We start from the raw sequence: 23,340 nt of genomic DNA on the forward strand, positions 1-23,340 counted from the left end.
CTTCCGTGTCGACATTTTGTAGCCTGTGGTCTCTGTGCCTCTCAATTGGACAAGTGTGCGATATGTCGGGGCAGTATTGATGATACATTGACAGTGTTCACCTGTTGAACAAAATGGATGCCTGTTTTTTGGACATTCAAGGTTTTCGAGGAGTCGAAGGAAAATTTGTGTGTAAAGAAGTAGGAATTTTAAAATTTCCTTTCGACAGTGCATTTGACTGTTTAGTGAAACCTCCATATGGTTTACACTTGTTGAGTGAAAAGTATCGCCGAGTGAATTACTGGCTCCGTACCAACAAACATGGTCTCGATTGGAATGATGGATGGCTACCGTACGAGAAATTAGAAGATCTTCTGTATTTAGTGCTTATGAATCAGCAAGTTTATGTTAAAGGTACGGAGAAAATGGAATGGGTGAAAACATTAGTGGGGAAAAAAGGTGAGGGTAAGATGACTGTATGCAATATCGAAGAAATTGAATGTCCAAAGTTAAGCAGTGTCAAAAACAGTTCAGAAAGTTTAAAATGTAAAGAACATGGTAAAGGTGAAAAAACCTGTGCAGTTGAAAATGTCTGGAAAATGTACATTTTTTATTGTAATAAATAAAAGAAATGTTCAAAATATACAAATGTTTTATTTATAATTGATAGTATGGATATAGAATAACACACATGTTTTATTTACAATTGATGGTATAGAAGGTTTACAATACCTGAAGGGTTATATTACAATACATAAAATAACAAAGACTGAATTACAATACATAAAAATAACAATGGTTCATTTACAATATGGAATAGATTTACAATGGATACTTTACAGCATCAGATACATAACGTAAGTTATTTACAATATCAATGTGTGTCCAAGATTGTTCTGAAGATATATTTCAATCATCAGTTCGTTGTACCAAAGTACATAAAAATAGTTCAATACATCGGGTACTTCTTTTTTTTCTGAAACCATATTCTTTTTTATACAATATACAAAAGCCTCCATTTCGGGTTGTAATTTATGATAACGTTCGTTCATTAATTTTTGCAGAGGTCTGAAAAGATTACACATAAATAAATGTAGTTCAGAGGCTGTGAAAATGAAAGCATCCGGTGAATGATGTTGATACATTGAGATGCAACGTTTCCCGAAAAAATTTACACCACTAACGGTGATATTTCCAGTAACCAAATAATTGAATCGTCGACCAGTGTCGACGTAATTCACTAAGTCAGATTTTAAAGCACACAGTTCTCTAATCTGTTTAGAATCGATGCGTACGGGTGATCTCCCCTGTTGCGAAAACTCCCACACCAAATTGAAAGGGGATTCCTTTTCGAATCCTATGGCTACGTACTTGTTTTTTTCCTTGTTCAGAAAATATGTGTTTGCAAGATAGAGATCTAAACATGCATCTACGTCATGTAGTTTAGGACACTCGATTTTGTCTGTGGAAAAACCAATTTCCCTACGTCTCTTTATGAAATCACAGTCCGTAGTCACATCCATTCCCTCGTCAGCCGTCTCGTTCTTGATAGTAACGGTTTCTAATTTAATAGGTTGCACACGTTTGCGAGGTTTACGTTTGGAAACATCATCCTTAAGGGTCATACGCGTCACAAGTTTGTCGTGTTTCTCCATTATAGAAGCCGCAGTAGGTTCCATGGTGTGTTCACTAGAACGGTCTCGATGGCACTGAGAGAAAGATACGGCAGCAGACATTTTAAATAGATTTTTTCATGACGCGAGCCTGGATCGTGTGGATAGAACAACACGTTTGTTCCCCTCTGGGACACTTGGAATGTGGTAAACATTTGAAGATCTGACGAAAACGGTGCAGGATATATCCATCTTTACTGATACCTGGTGGAAATGTCTGGATGAAATCCTTGGTTGTAACGTGACGTGCTTTGTAATAAGCATACACGCAACAGTAATAACCGCATGTTGTGGCCAATACTCCCTGTAAGGGAATGCTGTTGTAAGTCCAGACCGAGGAATGACTGTTCAGGAAAGTTACGAATTCTTGATAGAAAGGATGAAATCCGTATGAATCGAAATACTCCGCCACATTGTTTTTGTCGAAATAGAAGGCCACCCAGTGTGTACCCCGGGAGTCGGACTTGTCAGTGTTTGCGATGATCAAGGCTGGCTTAGGAAACGTCCGAGGTAAAAGATCTCTCGGGTAAACACCGTAAAAAATGTTTCTGGTGGAACAGTTACGAGATAGAATCTGTCTGATCTGCGATGTGTTCATGCTGCTTATGTTTTCAATAATGTATAATAATGTGTCTGTCTTTGGTCATTTCTATGTTTCCAGGGCTGTTGTCAAGTAGTTCGGGAAACACTTGTATGTTCACAGGTTTTGAAGTTGTCACTTTCGAAGAAACACTACTATGCTTAATAGTACGGGTTATCACTTTGGTGGGTTTTTCCATCACAAGCAGTATAATGTTTACGTAAGAGCTATTTCGGTAACACTGGGAGTCAGAAACACAGGCACACATATTTATGGAAAATTCGGTCTCACTGATGGAGGATGACACTTCTATCTTTAGGTATATCTACTGCAGATTCAAATTCAGCATACAAAAGGCATGTTATATTTTCCGACAGCTGAGGAGAAAACTGCATCTCGGCTCCGATGATGCCTTGTTCCTGGAGACTGGTGTGCGTGTCGTTTCCTGAAGAGTCTGGCGTTATGTCGTAAATCAGGAAAAATAATCCGTTCTCGAACATTTTCCGTGTGATCTGGTGTCCGTAATTGGCGTGGTGAATGCCTGTACCGGAAAATAGAGTTTGATAGGCACGTGTTATCAATCCGCTGTTTCCTCCTGTGGTGATTTGTAAAGGTTCGGAAGGTACGAGTTCTCCATTTTTCACAAGATGGAAAGAAGATAGGTTAAAACTTCTAAAGTCGAACGGATTTTTCTTACTGTCTCCGAGAAAGCTGGCGGTGGATACCATAGCAAAAAGAACAACATTCGGAAAAGGACCTTGAAAAGCATTATCGATCGAAATCTGTTGCGTTCCGGCGACGTAAGAATAAGCTTTGATGACGCTTCTGGTGAACGGATAATGAGCAGGAGCGTAAGTGAGTGCTCTGTCTATGGCCAAACTGGTGGTAGGAGTAGGAATGATGTGATTTATTTCGAGAACAGCCTTTAAAATTTTTATTCTGACTGTAGGTGATGTCTGGTCTCCCCAGATGTAAAAAGCGTCACGTGATCTAGCTAGATCGATGCGTACTTCAACACCGTTGAGCAGGTATTTAGACTGGTGGAAGAAATCTATGTGAAGTTTTCCCATAAGGTCGACCACGGCTGTCACTTCCGTAGGATTTCCGGTCGTCGGAACATACTGGAAAAATTTTTTCCTTGTGGTGAAACCTGTGTTGTCGGCAGTGATTTCATCTTGATGTTCAGGTGTGTCCAAATACCATAGGGCATTCGTGAGATGCGTGTTTGCGGCATCGCTTCCGTAATTGATAGCTGCTTCGAAGATCGCTTTATATGCGTAATTGTTATCGGCGGTTGTTACAGCAATGCCGTTGAGAGTCACTGTACATTGGGAAAAGAGTGAATGGAGAAGATAATTCACGACCTCGCAGTTTTTTGTGAGGGCATTTTCTGTTTCGGAAGCACTCATGGGACTTCCATCCTGTTTAACCATTTGCGTTTGCAGACGGAGATAGGCAGATGAAAGATCGAGAAAATCAGTTCCTGCCGCCGGTATGACAAACTGAATTATATTCTGATTATCGATGGAAGCGATAGGTTTGTAGGTGGCTGTGTACGTTTTTTCCACATTTTGCTGAATAGGTTTTTTCCGGAAGAGGTCGAACTGCGAGATCATGCACATGTTATCCGCCATCATTATCCAAAAATATCTTTCCTTGAGACCTTCTGTTTGATTTTTCTTTTACGTGTTCTCCTAGATTTTGCAGATGTTTTCCTTCGTTTTTTGGATGCTTGTTTTTTACGGATCGTAGATGTTCCAATACGGGTGGCTGAACGTTTTAACATCAACTGAGCAATTTTTGTTGCAGGTTTCGTTCTTATACCGGAACCTACCAGAGAGTCGATTTTCCGTTGTGCTTTACTTTGAAGATTTTGACCTGCTTCACGTACCCGTTGACGAACAATAGTTTTCGGAGTTTGTTGGCTTGTTGCAATGTCGGTGATAATGTTAGCTCCTGTTTTTAAAGCTTCTCTTCCGATCGTCTTTGCAGCGCTCCAGAGTAGGGGTTTCACTATTCTAAACAGTCCTGCGAAAAGTGACCCCAATCCTCTCCCTTTTTGATTTCTAGTTGAACGGTAGATGGGCCCAATTCCTCCACGGATTTGGTTACTGTAATATTCGGTCTGCGAATTCATGGTGATTCATTCGCTTTTCGACAAAGACTGAGAGAAATAGCGGTCTACTGTTTTTTAAAAGGACTTTGCTTTTCTACGAAAATGTAAAACAGCGATTGTGGGTACGGATCCAGTTCTCAAAGGTAAGAAATCTCCTTTTCTATCGTACAACGCAATTTCTATTGTTTCGAAAGAGGCTTTATCCAGAGGAACGTAATGAATCGGGTCGAATGTTTGATGGGCTACGGGTACTGTGCAAGACGTATTTGTGTCCGAACACTGTTTTCGGGTAAGACGCAAGAGACGTACCATTTCTCCCCCGACCAATTGTTGTTTCACCAGATCAGAGTAAATAAATATATATGGGTTTTTATCCACAACACTATTGGACATTGCGTGCGTAGAATAAATAGATTTCAATATGTCATATCGAAATTTAGCATAGTCATCAGTTTCGTCTATGGGTGTAACGCTATTTGTTGGAGCATCGTCAGGTTCAGGCTTCGGAACCCCTATCACGGATAGATGTTTGTACACGGCCTGCTTGAAGAAAAACCTGAGATGAGTAGGAACAGCTACATTAGCAGGGTCTGTTTTCAGGAAATAAACCAGATCCTCTATCGTATATGTTGCTGCAGGAAAATAAAATGGTTGTTCGTTAATATAGAGTGTGTTATCCGTACAGCTAGTAGATCCAAATGTTCCCCATTGCGGTTCCGTCAAAAAATGCCAGAATTTCTCGAGAACGGATCTCCTTATTTCCAGGTCGTCGGGGAGAGATTCGATGATGGTAGAGACTAGGTCCTCAGCACTTGCATATGTCCGAACAGGAAGAGTTAACATTCCAGAATCAGTTTCCAAAACATTGTCGTATAGAGTTGAATAATGTAGTTCTGCCAATCCGACTTCCCACAATTCCGGAGACAGATCGATCCGTTTAGCAAGTTTTACGGTGAAATGGGTGAGTGTGTTGTTTGGAAAATATTCCTCCGATGCAGATGATAGGAGGTAAACGTAGAAATTATCATCCATTCTCGCCGAACACAGAAGACTCACTGGATCGCAGTAACGTCATATTTTGATATAAATATGTTTTGGAAATTATTTTCCCGATAACTGTTTTACGGAAGATGCCTTGATCCATGAATCGAAACTAGGCGGATATCCGAGCCAACGAACCAGGTATTCCAATTTTTTTCCTTTTCCCCGGGTGTTCAAAATTTTATCAATTTTATACTCTTCTTCAGGATCAGAATAAACTTTCTGCAGTTCATGTTTGTAAAATGTACCTTTTACAGGTTCTTCATTTAAGTCGTCTAATATGTATACAGGTACAGGTGTTCGCTGAACAAGGGAATGGATTTTGAAAAGTTCTCGTGACCACGTTTGTTCGTATCCTTTCTCAAAATGTCCTTTGACGACAGAAATTCGTACAATATCACCTACATTAAGATCTGAAGACGGTTGTGAAACATGTTTGTCAGGTTTGTTGAGACGTTTCCACACAATGTAAACGTTTGTTTCGTTGACATCTCGAGGGGCCATTCCTATGGAACTGTGGATCGCTGTATTGTAACCTTCGAGAAGTTGCGGTAAAATATCTACATAACGTCTTGTCTGTTTTGAGGTGAAATATTTCCACATCCGTTCTTTTAATGTTCTGTTGAAACGTTCCACTACACTCGCTTTCACAGGATAATTTGTTGCTGTCGAGAACTGTACATGTTCATTTTTTAAAAATTTCTGGAATGTAGAATTTGTAAATTCCGTTCCTTGGTCGGTCTGTAGTGTAACAGGTTTCCGTTTGTTTTGTTCGAAAATAGTTTTGAAAGCTTCGGTTACAGAATTGCTTGTTTTATTTTTTAGCGGTAATGCAAAGGCATATTTTGAAAATACATCGATCACTGTCAGAAGATATTTGTATCCGTCGTTATGTTTTTGTATCGATGTCATGTCGTTGAGATCGGCTTCCCAAAGCATGTCTATGTTCCATACATTGTAATGATTTCGAGGAAACCTTTTTCTCGCAGGTTTGTGGAGAGTGTAGGTTTCCTGATGCATCAACCATTTTTTCACCGTATCGCGGGATATATTTTTATCCCGTACCGCTTTCCACAGACGATCTACAGATGAGAATGAAGCATGGTGTCGGGGATCGTAATATATTTTGGTGAGAATTTTATCGTGTTTCAACTTAGGGACTCCCATGACCGATCTCTCTGTCTACGGCTTTTTCTCAGAGGAACCAGTTTGTAAGCGTCAGGCGTTCTCAGAAAAGGTGTAGTTTTCCTGGAAACACGGACGGTCACTTTCTTCTTCTTCTTCTTCTGTCGATGAGACGGTCCAGGGCTTTCCGTTGGCGACGATGAGAAGTTCAACGTTTTCGGATCCGGAAGTGTTTTTTCCTGACGTTCGTCTATCAAATGTTGTGCCGTAGATTGGTACTCATCTATGATATTCTGTAACTGATGACGTGTATTACGGGGTAACGTCTCTGCCAGGTTCTGAGGAAAATACGTCGATTCTGGTGAAATAGTAGAAGAACCGTCGTTATCTTGAACAATGGGAATCTGTAATGGTTCTTTGGATTTTCGACTCAGCCATAAATACTCGTCCAGTTCTTTTCTGTAAAGACGCCATTTTTGATCGTCTGATATATTTTTCATTTTTAGAATATCATTCATCTTCTTATCTAGAACGGATAATTTTTGAGTTACAGACAATTCGGAACCACGAATACGTGCTAACTGTTCCGGTGAAAGGACGATCATTTTTTTGTAAGAAGATGTCATTTCTCAATGAGGAATGAGAGTACCGAGAAGACCCGATAACAAGGAGCCTAGAAGTAATGGTAGAAATCCTCCTTTCTGAACAAGAAGTTTTCTGCGTTTCTCGATGTTCACTTTCGGTTTCACAAGATTGCGTATGACCGACTTGTAAGGTGTCAGACGGCGTTTTGCAGATGGTTTAATTTTCACGTTTCCTTTTAAAACGTTCAAGCAGCATTCGCTGATGAAACGTATTGTCTTTTTCGGAGCACTTTTCAATAATGATTTACGGATTTTGGTAGGTGAATTTTTCAACACGTGCAAAAAAGGTGAATGTTTCTTGAAAGAAGTCGAATGCCTATTCCTGTTAGAACGTGAGTTGGTACGTATCTTCCTCGTTTTCCTCATCTCGATGTTTTAAACATTCCTGGGGAAGATATACAGTTGAGTAATTCTGGTTAAAAACGTCTGTCTGATAACGTAAAGGATCCGGTGTTGACTGTGAGAGATCAATATACAAATAACTGTAAGGTTGCGTCGTAGCATCTATATATACTTTTTCGAGTTCCTTCATGCGGTGAGGATGAAGTTGTCGTGCAAAAACAGTAAATTGGTTCATATCTCGTGGATTTTTAAAAATAACAAAATGCTTCACGTTCAACGAAATATCCCTGCAATTTTTTCCTTGATGAAAAAGATTCTGTGTTATGAACACCACCGAAATGTTTTTGTGATGGCTACCTTTTGTGAAAAGGTCGGCGACTTTTTCTCCCTGAGCAGCCATCATAAGATCGTCCAGGATTATGAGAGTGGGTTTTTTTCCGTTCCACGACTGCCAATCGACGATACCTTTATGATATTGCACATCTCGAAGATTTTGCGGAAGACTGTTTTCCTGATCGTAACACCATATGATTTTCTTCACAGATCCTTCGACAAGATGAACAATGGAGTCGACTATGTTTGTCACAAAAGTAGTTTTTCCACTTCCTGATGCTCCGCAAACCATCATGGTGAAAGGATGGGAAAGTTTAGGAAACATGTTTTATGCTGAAGAAACGTCTTACAGGTTCTGAAGAAAAATGAAGATCTGCCAGTCTGTAAACACATTTTATATATTGACCGTCCGAAGAAGGGTTCGAACTCTGGACCACTACATACATATTTTAGTCTGTGCAGTATCCGAAAGGAAACGATAAATGTTCATGGTCGAATCGTCGTTTCAGCAATACTGGTTGAAACAGCTTTCGTTCATTTGTACTGATAACCTGGAACTGTTTTGTTCTTCTAATTCTGAAAATATTTTCCACTATAACTTCAGATTTCTCATTATTTATCATGTCGCACATAGTATCAAAATTAACCAATTCCGATGTGGTGGTATTCAATGTAATCCCTTTCACTTTACAGATATACCGTGATTCGGAGAATGGTTTAGTTATTTTCATGCTGTAACTTTTCGGTCCCGTTGAAACAAACTATTCACAAACTGCATCGGGGCCGAAATCGGCCAATTCATTGGTGAGTTCTCCTAATGCGTCACCTGTCTGGGGGTGATATTCCATTTCAGGGCTATCTATGTAAATGACAGAATCTGTATCACAATAACATATTCTGTCACCCAACTTTTCGAGAAGTTCATACAATTTGAGGCGAGCATGGCATGTTGTGAAGGCTGCAATAGGAACATTTACTTTCCTGTTCAGACTGACAGCCTCTTCAACATACTTCCAGTTCACTAAAACAGTATCCTGATTGATGAACACAACTCCTCCGATTATTATATTTGGGTCAGTCATTTTATCGAGAAAATCTTTCGATTCCTTGATGATGGTTGTTTGGGAAAGATTGTCCCGTTGACAGAATTTGCCCCATAAAGAATTAAGGCAGAGTTTAGCCAGAGTACGTTTTCCAGGATTAACTTCTATACTGTTTTCTTCCAATAGAATACCCTCCCTATCAAAATATTCCTGTATGTACTTCTTCTTATCCTCATCGTTCTGACACCATGAAGGCCAACCGCTCGCTTCCTGTTTTATTTTCAAGAAGGTGTTGACATATCCTGCAAAAAGTCCTCCAGTTTTTGTGACAGGGTTGTACATGGATGTTTCATATTTCCACACTTCCGACATCGACAACACTTCGTAACCTAAACTGCAGGCTTTACGTACCTCGGCAATGACCCAAGTTCCCGAAAGTGCGCGTTGTTCATCGGAATGCTGGCATGTACCTTCACATTTCAATTTGATAGCACACTCCTTACACAATACAAACATGAGTTTTCCATGCATTTTTGTAGGCAAGACAGGATGTAAAAGAGTTTTTGGCGGCAGAATAGTACATTTGATGAGGCCCTCCATGTTCAGAACCTCATTTACCGACGGAATAGAATTTCCTAGAAATATGGTAGGATGTCCGACAGGATAAGCACAATATTTGTTCACATAAGGGTACAAACTTGTGAAATCATTGTACTGCAATTTCTCATTCTCTTTGATCTTGTAGTAAGTCCTGACACTTTCAACTCTTCCTCCATATAAGGCGTCTCGTGGATTTAAAGGAATGCAGCAAACAATAGGATGTGTCGATAGATATCTATCGAGTTCAGGATCTGCTTTCAATATTTTGTTGAAATCGCATTCCCACATTGTGACGACATGGTATCCTTCCGAACGTAAAGCAGCAAGTTTACGGCATGTTGTTTCGTATCTGAAGGCTGCAGTGTTCAACATGTCACTATGTTTCTGACTGCTACTATCCTGATCGGTTTCATCTTCATCGTCATTTTTCGGATACATATCCCTGTTAATTGATATGCAGCGTTGACAACCATGCCAGTAGCATCCAAGCGCCTCATACACTGTCTGCGTCTCCTCATAATATCCGTCCACTCTGTAACGTCCTCCTATGACATATTTTTCACGAGTACGTCCACCGTGAAGAAGTATTACATGATTCTGTTCTTCAACATAGGTTAACCATTTCAATGCAAACTTGGACATCTGATCTCCATGATGGTAACCTCCTTTAGGAATTATCCCTATAGTATTAGCAGGCATAAATTTCCCTCTGTAAATCAGGGAACAGGCAGATGCTATTGTGATGCATTCCTTGAAAATATCTATTTTGCATATGTCTAGAAAATTCTGTCTTAACTTCAAACATCCTTGTCTCAACAAGACAACATCCTTGATGCAGTATTGGAGAAGTTGGTTTTTGTTGTTGAAAGGTATATTCTTATTGCATTCAATGTCATACCAAGACATAAAACGGTGTTGATCTTCAACTGTTTTCATATATTCATATCCGTATGCAGAAGGAGGAGGCATGGGCCCTATGTAATTTCTGTTCTTGTAGGTGTTCCACAAATGTGGATAATATCCTTTCTGCACGGGCAAACCAAAAAGTTTTGAAAATCCTGCAAGATTTGTCTGAACGTAGTTGAGACTATCCACAAAATGAAGATTTTGGTATGTCATACTAATAATTTTGGTTCCATCTAAGATGACACGAGGTTTCATTTCTCTTTCCAACATTCTCCTTAATAGAAATGTGCAATCATAACCTCGTGCATTGTGTGCACAGATTGTTATGTTGGTAAACTTATGTTGCAATTCGAGATAGGACAGAAATGTGTCTACAGGATCATCCCAGAATACAAACTCTCTTGTTCCACAGACAGAACATGGAACCGTTAAATCCTCTTTTTTGTAACATGTGTGACAGGCTGTCTGCACTACAATAAGATTCGGAACATGCAGAAAAGTTTTTTCTTTCTCAAAGTAAGGAATATCTGTATAACATTCAAAATCGTAAAATATATATAGAAATTTTGAATTCAGTTTAGGTTTCGGTATAGCCATGTGACAGAAATGATTGATAGGCTTCACACAGTTACATACAGTACAGTACTTCATGTTACATTTATGCACTTTTTCATATGTATTGTGAGTTAGAATAATTCTGAAACATCGGGGACACTGTTGTATTTCACTACAGACTGTACCGTTTCGGAATGGTGTAGAAACGTGATTCGTGAAGCAGTTTTCATTTTTGAAAATTCTGTGACATGTCTGGCATATTCTGCGAACCCCCTGTTCAGGTACACACGGGGGAATTGAACGGCACATAGAACACAATTGTTTACACAGATGGTTATGAGGTCTACGAAATATGAGTTTGTTACATCCACGACATTCTTGTTTTGCCGCAAATGCTCCAACACGGTTCACTATCACATCATAATGCTGTCTGGTATTATCATAGAGAAGGTATATAAATTTTGAAGCATTTTCAACCTGTCCTTCAAACAAAACATCTTTAACATCACGAAGATTGTTGTATACAATAATTTTATATTCTGGGAGAACTTGCTGAAATTTTCTGAGTTCCGGAATTCCACTTCCGGCACACGTATTGTCTGTCAGATCTACATCTGCTTTTCGCATCAGTTCGAAAACTGATTAAAGAAGGTTTCTATTTTTTCTATATTGAGTATAGGACGGGTCGTTATCAGCATTGGCTTTCCCTATGACCAAAGCTTCAGCTAAACAGAGGGTTTTTTTCTATTTGGCACACCCACGATACTTTTTTTCTGCGTGCTTAACATATAATTAGGTAAACAATATGCTCGACTACCCCCACCACCTCCAAGAGGTATATTGACATGGTCTGCTCGCAAAATTAAATTATCTGTAGCTGTGAATGTTTTCGCACTCTGCAATATTTTATACATAATGTTCCACACCATATCACTGTGTAACTGATCACATCTATGCCATCCAATATAAATATCTTTCACAGTTGGATCAGATATGTTAGACAGAGTTAAACCTATTTTGTCTTCATTCTTGATGTCTTTTTTAACATAGGTGAGAAGATTTTCAACACCTTCACGGATCCAAGTGTGAGGATCGACATTCTCTGGAGGGTGTGAGAAACTGAATTCAACACGTTTTCCCTTGGAACGGAATTTAGGATATTCACGTTCTTGAATGTTGTGTAATGTTATATTCCCTATCTGTTCACGAGACACTGAAGCACGTTTTCTTTTCTTACCTTTCCCATCTGATACAGAAACATTCTGGGATGGCTGTTCTGCTGGTGGTAAGAGGTCCGGTCTCCATGACGGTCCTGGCAAAGGCTCCGGGTGTGATCCTGATGCAGCGTTCGTAGAAGTTCCTGATGATGTAACGTAGTCGGATGCGACAGCTATCTGCTTCTCCTTGGTGACTGGTGACGCAGGATCGGGTGCCGACGACGTGCCTGGGGACTGCTCGGAAATACCTGCCCATCCTTCTCCGGAAAGATCGGGTACGGATGTTGTCACTGTCCGTAGTAAGTGGTCATACTCCTCGACCAAGGAGATAATTTCTCCCGCGATGATTTTCTGTGCAATGTTCACCAACACTTCCCGCAACTGTCTAGGTGTTGTGTAATATCCATCACGATATAGCACTAACAGATCGTCAGCGGATAACTGTACGTCCATGATAGTAGGATGACTATTTCACGAAGACTGTCTTGTGGAGACAACTCCTTTCTTTATATACGCAAGCATGCCGAAGCAGTTATTTCCGTTCCTAACGGTTCTACCATCTAATCTGTAAACTTCCCGGAAATTTGTAACAGTCTTCTGATGTTTATCTATAACTAATATGAAGCCTATGTAATTTTCCGGAAATGGTTAACCGTCTTCATCACATGTTTTCCTCGTAGATATCGCTATGTAAGGGTTTTCATGTTTATCTGTAAACACAGGATGTAGATAAATTCTTAACGAAGGAACGTCCGAAATGTTTATCTATCGACAAAGGAAGAAGGACGTAGATAAGAAAATAGCTCGGCTCCTAATTGAGCTAGACCGGATTTGATATGATACTGCAATCAGAGTTTACCGGATATACCAATTAGCCAGATTCAGCAATCAACTTACTATCTTGAAAGACGATATGATACTGGAATCTGTGTTTGCGGCAGCTGCATATGTTTCTCTACGATCATTTCACACTTTGAAATTGTTAACGAAGGATCAGAATGGAGAACGGGGACGATGTAAGTACCTTATATTAATTTCATTTTGTCAAATAATAAGTTCATATTTACACATCGCAATCTTTATTGGTGTCGATCATCAGTTTACAAAATATATACACAGAAATTTTTACACGTAATGAAACTCTACAGGTGAGTAATTATATAATATCAGTGTTGTAACAAATCAATAGTGCCGATCATCAGTTTACAAAATATATACACAGAAATTGTTACACATAATGAAACTCTACAGGTGAATAATTGTATTGCAACAAATCAATAAACTTCCCATCTATCTCTTCGAATGCAACCGCAGAAAATTGAACAGTGTGTTAGTGTATTAGTAATGTTAGTTCTAGCTGTTCAATTTTCTCTTTTTCAAAAGCTCCACCATTCTCTTCTCCATTCCTTTCTCCTCGTCCCCCATTTTCTCCTCTTCTTTCTGCTGTCTGACACCTTTAAATAACTCCATCAATTCAAAGCACACTCGAAGAGATAGATGGGAAGGTACATACTGCCCACGTTTTATATTTTCGACGAAATCCCCGAATACCGCAGATTTTTCTTTTTTCCCGATTATACATGAAAACATTTTTATCAGATTGTCGATTCTCACTTCCATATCTTTGCACACTTCTTCCAGATTTTTTAACAGATCTTCCGCTAAGTTGTTTTCTTCGCAAAAGTCGACGTAACACGCAATATGTTTCTCCGCATGTTTAGCCTGGTTCTTATTCCATAGGTTTCTTCTTTCTCCCTTCTGATTCTCGTTCTTAAGGTCAGCATACAAAAGGTCGAAATCAAAAGGTAACAATGCCATCTGAAAATAAAAGAAAAACTGTTATTTATGCACACGTCAGTATTATAAGCATAGGTTCTATTCACATTTTACTCACATATAGGCGTACGTGATGAATCCGCAAACAGATTTTTTCTAAGTTTTACCGTTTCCAAGATAACCCCACTTCCGGTTGCCATTTTGGATTTCCGAACATAGGTTCTATTTACATTTTACTCACATATAGGCGTACGTGATGAATCCGCAAACAGAGTTTTTCTAAGTTTTACCGTTTCCAAGATAACCCCACTTCCGGTTGCCATTTTGGATTTCCGAACATAGGTTCTATTTACATTTTACTCACATATAGGCGTACGTGATGAATCCGCAAACAGATTTTTCCTAAGTCTTACCGTTTCCAAGATAACCCCACTTCCGGTCGCCATTTTGGATTTCCGAGCATAGGTTCTATTTACATTTTACTCACATATAGGCATACGTGATGAATCCGCAAACAGATTTTTCCTAAGTCTTACCGTTTCCAAGATAACCCCACTTCCGGTCGCCATTTTGGATTTCCGAGCATAGGTTCTATTTACATTTTACTCACATATAGGCGTACATGATGAATCCGCAAACAGATTTTTCCTAAGTCTTACCGTTTCCAAAATAACCCCACTTCCGGTCGCCATTTTGGATTTCCGAGCATAGGTTCTATTTACATTTTACTCACGTATAGGCGTACATGATGAATCCGCAAACAGATTTTTCATAAGTCTTACCGTTTCCAATATAACCCCACTTCCGGTTGCCATTTTGGATTTCCGAACATAGGTTCTATTTACATTTTACTCACATATAAGCGTACATGATGAATCCGCAAACAGATTTTTCCTAAGTCTTACCGTTTCCAAAATAACCCCACTTCCGGTCGCCATTTTGGATTTCCGAGCATAGGTTCTATTTACATTTTACTCACGTATAGGTGTACATGATGAATCCGCAAACAGATTTTTCATAAATCTTGCCGTTTCCAAGATAACCCCACTTCCGGTTGCCATTTTGGATTTCCGAACATAGGTTCTATTTACATTTTACTCACATATAGGCGTACGTGATGAATCCGCAAACAGATTTTTGCTAAGTCTTACCGTTTCCAAGATAACCCCACTTCCGGTCGCCATTTTGGATTTCCGAGCATAGGTTCTATTTACATTTTACTCACATATAGGCGTACGTGATGAATCCGCAAACAGATTTTTCCTAAGTCTTACCGTTTCCAAAATAACCCCACTTCCGGTCGCCATTTTGGATTTCCGAGCATAGGTTCTATTTACATTTTACTCACGTATAGGTGTACATGATGAATCCGCAAACAGATTTTTCATAAATCTTACCGTTTCCAAGATAACCCCACTTCCGGTTGCCATTTTGGATTTCCGAACATAGGTTCTATTTACATTTTACTCACATATAGGCGTACGTGATGAATCCGCAAACAGATTTTTGCTAAGTCTTACCGTTTCCAAGATAACCCCACTTCCGGTCGCCATTTTGGATTTCCGAGCATAGGTTCTATTTACATTTTACTCATATATAGGCGTACGTGATGAATCCGCAAACAGATTTTTCCTAAGTCTTACCGTTTCCAAGATAACCCCACTTCCGGTCGCCATTTTGGATTTCCGAACATTGGTTCTATTTACATTTTACTCACATATAGGCGTACGAAACCTATAGTACTCACCTCGGAATACTGATTTTATACCTAGCTCGTCCAGGAACAAATGTCAGCAAGGGTGTCCAGGAACAAGTGTCAGCAAAATCGCAGATGATTACTACCTGATAGCGTACAGTCTGCCGAACTGTGTAAGTGAAACACGGCAAAACCTTTTATATACCTACCTACCCCTCCTCAAATTCCCTGATATTCTCTGCGCATTCTCTCGCGCAAGGCATCCAACGCCCACGTGCCTCGTCGGTCCTCCTCTTTTCCTGGTATACTATGAATCTCCACCTCCTCCGAGAACACAACTTTTTTTTATTCTATTCACATGCTGCCTCTCGGAAACTTTTTTTCCTTTTTGCCCGCTCTCCATTCCACCGCCTACTAACGTATCCTGCACACAGTCATACCTTATCAACGTTCCCACGAACTTCTACATACTCATTCCAAGAAACACCCGACATGTTCCAACACGTGTTCCACAATCTCTCCATATCGCTTCAACATCCCAACACATTTCCTTTCCAACTCCTTTATCTTCTCAACCGTCGACTCTTATCAACTTCAACAGTCATTTACGCCCCCCAACGGAAACCCATATCACCATTCCCAGAAAACTAACCGTAGTCACCTCCTGATTAACAACAGGAAACCTCAACCCATATCAACATTCCCAGAAAACCGTCACCTCATCATTAACAACAGCAAACCATCTTATCAATTCCCCAACCGACAGAAACCCGCAATCTTATCAAAGTCCCGAAAACGCCCCCCGGAAACACTTATCACTCTCCTCATTAACAACAGCAAACCCATATCATCAAGCCCCGCCGCAGACTCAACGCGGAAGTTGTGGTTGGTTATCTCTGGCATGCATAATCAGCAAAAACGTTGCATCCGTTCCGCTAATGACCAAACCCTACACAGAACTGATATGCATGTGTTGTGACCATCACTGCAGATTTTTCATTCTGCCGTAACGCCTCGACTGGTACAGTGTTGCATTGGTGGAGGGAGAGAATTTTGTACGTATATTACATCTATTTATTTCGATACAATAATAACATTTACTTGTATGTACAAACGGTTTTATTACTTCAACTCCTAGTACAGTTTTAGACGCCATCTCTCATCAAACAACAGAAACACGTATCACGATTCCCAGAATTTCAAATTCATCAACGCCATCTTTCCTCAGACACAGGAAACACGTACTCCAATTATGGTCACGTGACTTCCATTTGTGACGTCACAGTCACGTGACTCTCAGAAATTGCAAATTCATCCAAACCTACGCCCAAAACATGTTCGGGCATGTTCTATTCAGACAGAAAAAACGTTACACACATTTCCAGGAATATCAGACTCATCAACGGTCTCAAACGGGAAACGCCCCCCAAAAATAGACACCCATCTCATCAACAACCGGAAACCCTTATCAAGTCCTCAATAACAACAGGAAACCCGCAATCTTATCAAAGTCCCGAAAACGCCCCCCACAATCTTCTCATTCACAACAGGAAATCCATATCATTAAGCCCCGCCCACTTTTTCCACAACAACCAATCAAAACGCTCAAAATCCCCACCCTTGCTTGCCCACACACCTACATCATCAATTGATCTTTGATCGATCTTTTCCAATCAATTGATTTATCGGTCCAAACGCGGTCCCATAACTACTAGCACACATGTAATCTGACGGCTGTAAAGGCACTGTGCGAATTAATGGGATTTTTTTTATCCCTTTCAGGGATTTTTTATCCCCCTCAAAGAAAATGGAATGTAAAGCATATACTATACCAGCCAAGAGGACACCATTCTGCAACTGGCCAACCTCACCGAGCCGACACAACAAAAGGCTGTTTTCCACCTAAGTTTTCATTGGATAGTACTGATATAGTGATATTTTACATGTATTAAAGTGTCCACAAGAAACTTGTAGGTGGATTAGATGGACGGGAAGTTTGAACTTGGAAATAGACATTTAGTCAAGTTTTCGGTGTAATTGTGCGTTTTGGCTGTCTTGCAAGTGTTTCTAAATGTTGTGGGTTATCATAAGAATTTATTGACCTGGATTAGAACCAATATTCTAAGGCACATAGAACCGCAAGGCAAAGTTTAGTTTGCTGATTGGTAACTACAAATTAATTTACATACTCAAAACCCTACCTCCCAAAATGAAACCAGAAATACGCCAGTGGGTGGACATTCCCCCCAAAAGCAAGAAAACAATATGTTCAGTGGTGTAAGGGGTGACACTCAAATGTAAATATCTCTTCCACGCAGTAGGGGTGCCCACAGGTTGGATTCATGACGTGCCTGCGTCATGGGAATTCTTTTGGGGTGGGGGGAAATTTATAGTTTAGCTACCAATTCTTTATATCTTCACACAAAAATGGGCGGGACCATTTCGTTTTGACTTACTATTGATTTTTAGTTACAGGTATTATGTACAGTTTTTCTACATACCTGTGGATGATCGCGGCGGTGGGTTTGAAATGAAACACCACCTCTTATGACTTTAGAATCTGTTTGGAAAGAGGGGGGGTCGTGCTGTTCGCATTAATACAAGGTTAGTCAAGTAGATAAACTGTTAAGAATTAGTTCCAGTACACTAACAATGGCAGTATTGTACGTTTTATGTTAGCAAACATGAAAGTGAGCCATGTTTTCCTTTTTTAGTGTTTTAATTTCAACTGCAGTGAAAGGTTTGGAAAGACATGTGCCTTTAGATTGTTGGCATCTCTGTATTATATTGTTCCGCAAATTTTGTCTGACCAAAATAATTTGAGTAAATTAATTCGGCATAAAGGGGGGGGAGAATGTTCTTCCTTTTGGGGGGGACCACCCCTGCCACGCAGCCTGAGTGGCATTTTTTGCAGGTTAACTAGGCTCTAGCACCAGGACCCACAGCCAGCATAATCCTCCCTGGGGCTCGCGTTGCATTCACCATTCATCCACATGTTCGTTCATTGATTCCTGGCCATCCTGTAATTACAAGACCAGAACGTTCCACACATGCGTTAGCTTACTTTAAATAATGCTTTGGAAAACTACAAGGACATTGTTTCCCAGAAACGAAAGGTAACGCCAATTTACGCTGAAAACGAGTATTGCCGACAATGTCCGAATCGACTCACCTGCGTGGAGAAACCTTCGACGAAAATCCGCATCGAAATGAGACTAAGCGAAATGTTCAATTAAGCGCAAACGATTTTCTTCTTTCCGTACGGAATTCTCTCGAGTACCAGAGCAATCTAATGCCGTGCGTCGTAGCTCGTCGAAAGACGCAGACAAAACGATAGAGATCAGGTGGTTGGTGGAGCTGCGAAATGATTTACTGCCGTGTTTGGAGTTCCTCTGGAGAATTCTTAACAGGCAACTGCTTGCAGAAAGGAGTGCTTTCTCGAATATAGCTTCGAATTGCGATGACAGTATAAATTCGTATATTGTTTTCCTCGTCTTCATTCCCCACCTCCCGTTTCCAGTAGTGGTGGGAAATAAGCAACGTACTGTAGCACCAACACACAGGGTCATTAAAAAAGAATTCCCTGGTTTCGGGAATTATAGTGGGGAGTTTTTGGAACATATCGTTATATTGGTGTCCGATGTCCACCAGTGGCAAATTCTCCGTGAGATCGCGTTTACTGCAAGTAAACCAGCTTTTTTTCAAATGTTTATATAGAGCTTTAATATATGGGCAACAAAAGTTTTTAAACAACTTGTTCTAAACGTTTTAAACACGGCTTTGTTTTTTCACAAATGTTTAAAAAGTTTAAAACAAAATGTTTTAAACATGTTTTTCTCAGCCTTGTTTAAAACACATTTTGACACTTGATGTTTGATTGTTTGTGGTTATTAGCGAGTTTTGTAACTTTGCCTTTTCATTCAATCCGTGTCATTTTGTTTATTGTGAATAGAAATTTGTTCAGTGACTGAAAATGTACATCGATTAACAAATAAACATATCATGATGAATAGGTACTCGTGGGCCACGTTTAAAACACCTGACTATGTTTTTTTTACAAGTGTTTAAAACATTTTAAAATTGAATAGTGGATGAAACAGTTTTGTTCCTCACTTAACACACTGCACATAGTTGTTAATGTCAATATTTAGTTGCATTCACGATAAAACATATTTAAAAAGCAGAGTAGCTACCACGTGGTCTGAGTGGGGTCTGGCAACTGTGGATTAATTGACGAGTTCTCGAACAACTAACATGCGAGATTTAAGACTAATATAAACATGTATTTTAGGAAGTTAGGCAAGCGTTTACTTTATAATAAGAACACAGTCCATCCTTGGATGATTAAGAGATTCCTTTTAATCCTTGTTCTTAGAAAATAAGTCTTCTTGGCATTATGTTTTAAACGTTTTATTGGTTTAAAACATGTTTTTTCGGTTCCTGTTTAAAACACTGTTTAAAACATTTAAAAGATGTTTAAAACAAAAATGCTCGGTTTGTTTTGTTTCTTTTATAAAAACACAAATTTTGCTAACCCTGACGACGCCAGAGGTCCCAGCCTGGACATAGGTGTTATTTGTGATTGTCTCATTAATTTCATCATATCATCACTCATCCTCATCTTCGCAATTAGCCAAAAAGTGGCATAAAAGCGAAGTAAAGTAAATCAATTCTAATAAAAAATATGGCCTCCCCGATGGCGTAGTGGTAACGTCGTCGCTTTGTAATCAAGGTGTCCCGGGTTCGATACCCGGTGGAGGCAAAAGTTGTTCGGATCCCACTTTAAACTGTAGGTCCAGTCCCGATTATCCTTCCTGTGCATAAAGTGGATTTAAAACCAAAAATCAAATAGAAAAATTTAAAACAAGCTTCTAAACCAGAATGTAAGTAAATTATTAGACACCACTGATCGTGTCCAATGCACCCTTCTCCCAGATTGTACGTGTGGAGGGAGAGGGAGCCGAAGAGAAAGTGGGCGACTGGCTATTTATTCAGTTCTACCGTTGGCGGGAGAAATCTGCTCGATCCTTTCTGCTTTCCCTTGGCAGAGGTAATGTTGCTACATGAAGGGAAATGTCCCTTGCTGTAGGGGAATCCAGGTCCGACTTTAGGTAAAAAGTTCATTAGAATAATTTGAGTAACGGTAATGGTCTATTTTAGCCATGCAAAATGTGTACATTGTTCAACAATCAATAACTTAGCATCTGCTAGACCTACAAAGGTAAAATTTGGTGGATAGAAAAGACTACCAACTATGACCGACGCAACTCGACTTGTCTGTACATTCGGGTTTTCAATGATACAGAACGGAATCCGGTGTCACAGCTACAGGTTTTTACTTCCAGGGAGAGAATAGAATTTTACTCCACCCCCCCCCCCCCCCGCCTTGCCTTTGCCCTGCTTGGGGCAAAGTTTAATAGCTATATTTTTTTGTTTACTCTCCTTTTAAAAAATATTCGCCAGCAAACAAGAACTTCTCGAACTTCAGAACAGCAAGGGTTTATCCAAAATTTTCCATCTGGAGGTGTGTAACTTGTACTTTTTTCGGGGAGGGGTTACGGTTAACTTTAGAGCCAAAATAACCACAAATTGAACCTTTGTAAAGACAATTATGGGGAGTGTTATTTATGTGTGTGGATAAATCACTGACTCTCATCATTGGAAACAATACTAAAATTATAACAAATATTATAATTGTTCCTTTTCACAGCTATGTGCAACTCTTGGCACGACTGGAGCTTGTGCTTTTGATAATTTAGAAGAACTAGGACCTATATGTAAGTACAATTTTGCTTAACTTTACGTAAATTTTATTATCAATCCATGCAATAAATATTTGAGAGCGACGCATGATTATATTTCTACTTTGTTCCAAGTGTACCAACAAGCAAATACAAATATGCACAGAAATTAAAATTATCATTTCTTTTTTCACTTCAAAGATATCAACTTATACAACTGTAGGCTATAGACGTCTGATACAATTAATCCTTTAATGTATCAGCTACAAACGATTCGTTAAACTGTATCAAGAATATTTTTTGTACTTGAATTAAACTTTACTGTATTTTCTTTTTGCACTTAAGTGTTTTGTTGCATATATTAATTCCAAAGCATTTTTAATCTATCATTCTTTATATCAGTCTTGTGAATTCATTTGCTAAAGATCTGAAAACATTTATTTATTTATAGAAACAATGATAATACTCAATTTTTCATTGGAAATTGACGATAAAATATCCTTATCTGCAGTATTTCCTTTTTTTAAAATTTCCCCTTTTCAATGCTTTTCTGTCGTCCTTTCTTCTCTTCCCAGATTTACCCAATAGTACAGCGCCTAGAATAACGTAGTGTGGAAAACGGCATGGTTCTGCGCACTCTGGCTGGTTCCACTCGAAAATGATCCGCTAGAGGCGCTGGTGTTGACCCCGGTGCTTGGTGTTCGACTTCTTATAATGGAAGTAAATGGGGTTTTTGCTGCAACGTCTGATTCTTTTCCTTGTAACATTTCTTTGTATCAGAAAATTTTATGATATTTGGTACAGTAGTCGCGAAAATATTAAAGAACATTCTGAACCGTCGATCATGACCTGTCCTTGAGTTTTTTATTAACAATACGGAAGAAAACATAGGTATGGATTGTAACACGTAACATGACAATTACTGCGAGAATTAGTATTGTGTATGCATTATCCTGAAAGGTTCATTAATATTGTCATTGTCACAAATATTATTTTTATGGAAATTCACACAGACAATACTCGTTTATTTTTCAAAGATTGTTTTACATCCACTCGCGTGTTGTCCAACTTACCGCCAAAAAACTCGCAAGCGTGAAATATGACACTTTTCGTTTCTCGCTTACTGGAAAAATGTAAACAACGCGTTGGTTGAGTTATATTTTCACCATGTCTGGAAACTGTCGCCACTGTTTTGTGCCTGGTTGTTTTAGTGGATATCGTTCAAGTAAAGAAAAGGGTATTTGTATATTTAGTGTTCCCAAACAAAAATATAAATTAGCCGAGTGGAATCGTGCAATTCCCAGAGCTGACAAGGAACTCTATGACGCACCATGTCTGGAAACTGTCGCCACTGTTTTGTGCCTGGTTGTTTTAGTGGATATCGTTCAAGTAAAGAAAAGGGTATTTGTATATTTAGTGTTCCCAAACAAAAATATAAATTAGCCGAGTGGAATCGTGCAATTCCCAGAGCTGACAAGGAACTCTATGACACACCATGTCTGGAAACTGTCGCCACTGTTTTGTGCCTGGTTGTTTTAGTGGATATCGTTCAAGTAAAGAAAAGGGTATTTGTATATTTAGTGTTCCCAAACAAAAATATAAATTAGCCGAGTGGAATCGTGCAATTCCCAGAGCTGACAAGGAACTCTATGACACACCATGTCTGGAAACTGTCGCCACTGTTTTGTGCCTGGTTGTTTTAGTGGATATCGTTCAAGTAAAGAAAAGGGTATTTGTATATTTAGTGTTCCCAAACAAAAATATAAATTAGCCGAGTGGAATCGTGCAATTCCCAGAGCTGACAAGGAACTCTATGACACACCATGTCTGGAAACTGTCGCCACTGTTTTGTGCCTGGTTGTTTTAGTGGATATCGTTCAAGTAAAGAAAAGGGTATTCGTATATTTAGTGTTCCCAAACAAAAATATAAATTAGCCGAGTGGAATCGTGCAATTCCCAGAGCTGACAAGGAA

General features: G+C 39.4%; 1 protein-coding gene across 1 annotated transcript in view; it reads left to right on the forward strand.

Moving 5' to 3' along the window:
* Positions 1 to 23,340, forward strand: part of LOC146003933 (histidine decarboxylase-like) — a 128,641-nt gene that overhangs the window by 77,171 nt on the left and 28,130 nt on the right. Inside the window, exon 6 of the mRNA XM_083142439.1 lies at positions 21,337 to 21,403. Within this exon, the coding sequence (XP_082998565.1) occupies positions 21,337 to 21,403 (67 nt within the window). The remainder of the gene's footprint in view (positions 1 to 21,336; positions 21,404 to 23,340) is intronic.

Source organism: Lepisma saccharinum, chromosome 21 (assembly GCF_977018435.1).
Source record: "Lepisma saccharinum chromosome 21, izLepSacc3.1, whole genome shotgun sequence".
NCBI classification, from domain to species: domain Eukaryota; kingdom Metazoa; phylum Arthropoda; class Insecta; order Zygentoma; family Lepismatidae; genus Lepisma; species Lepisma saccharinum.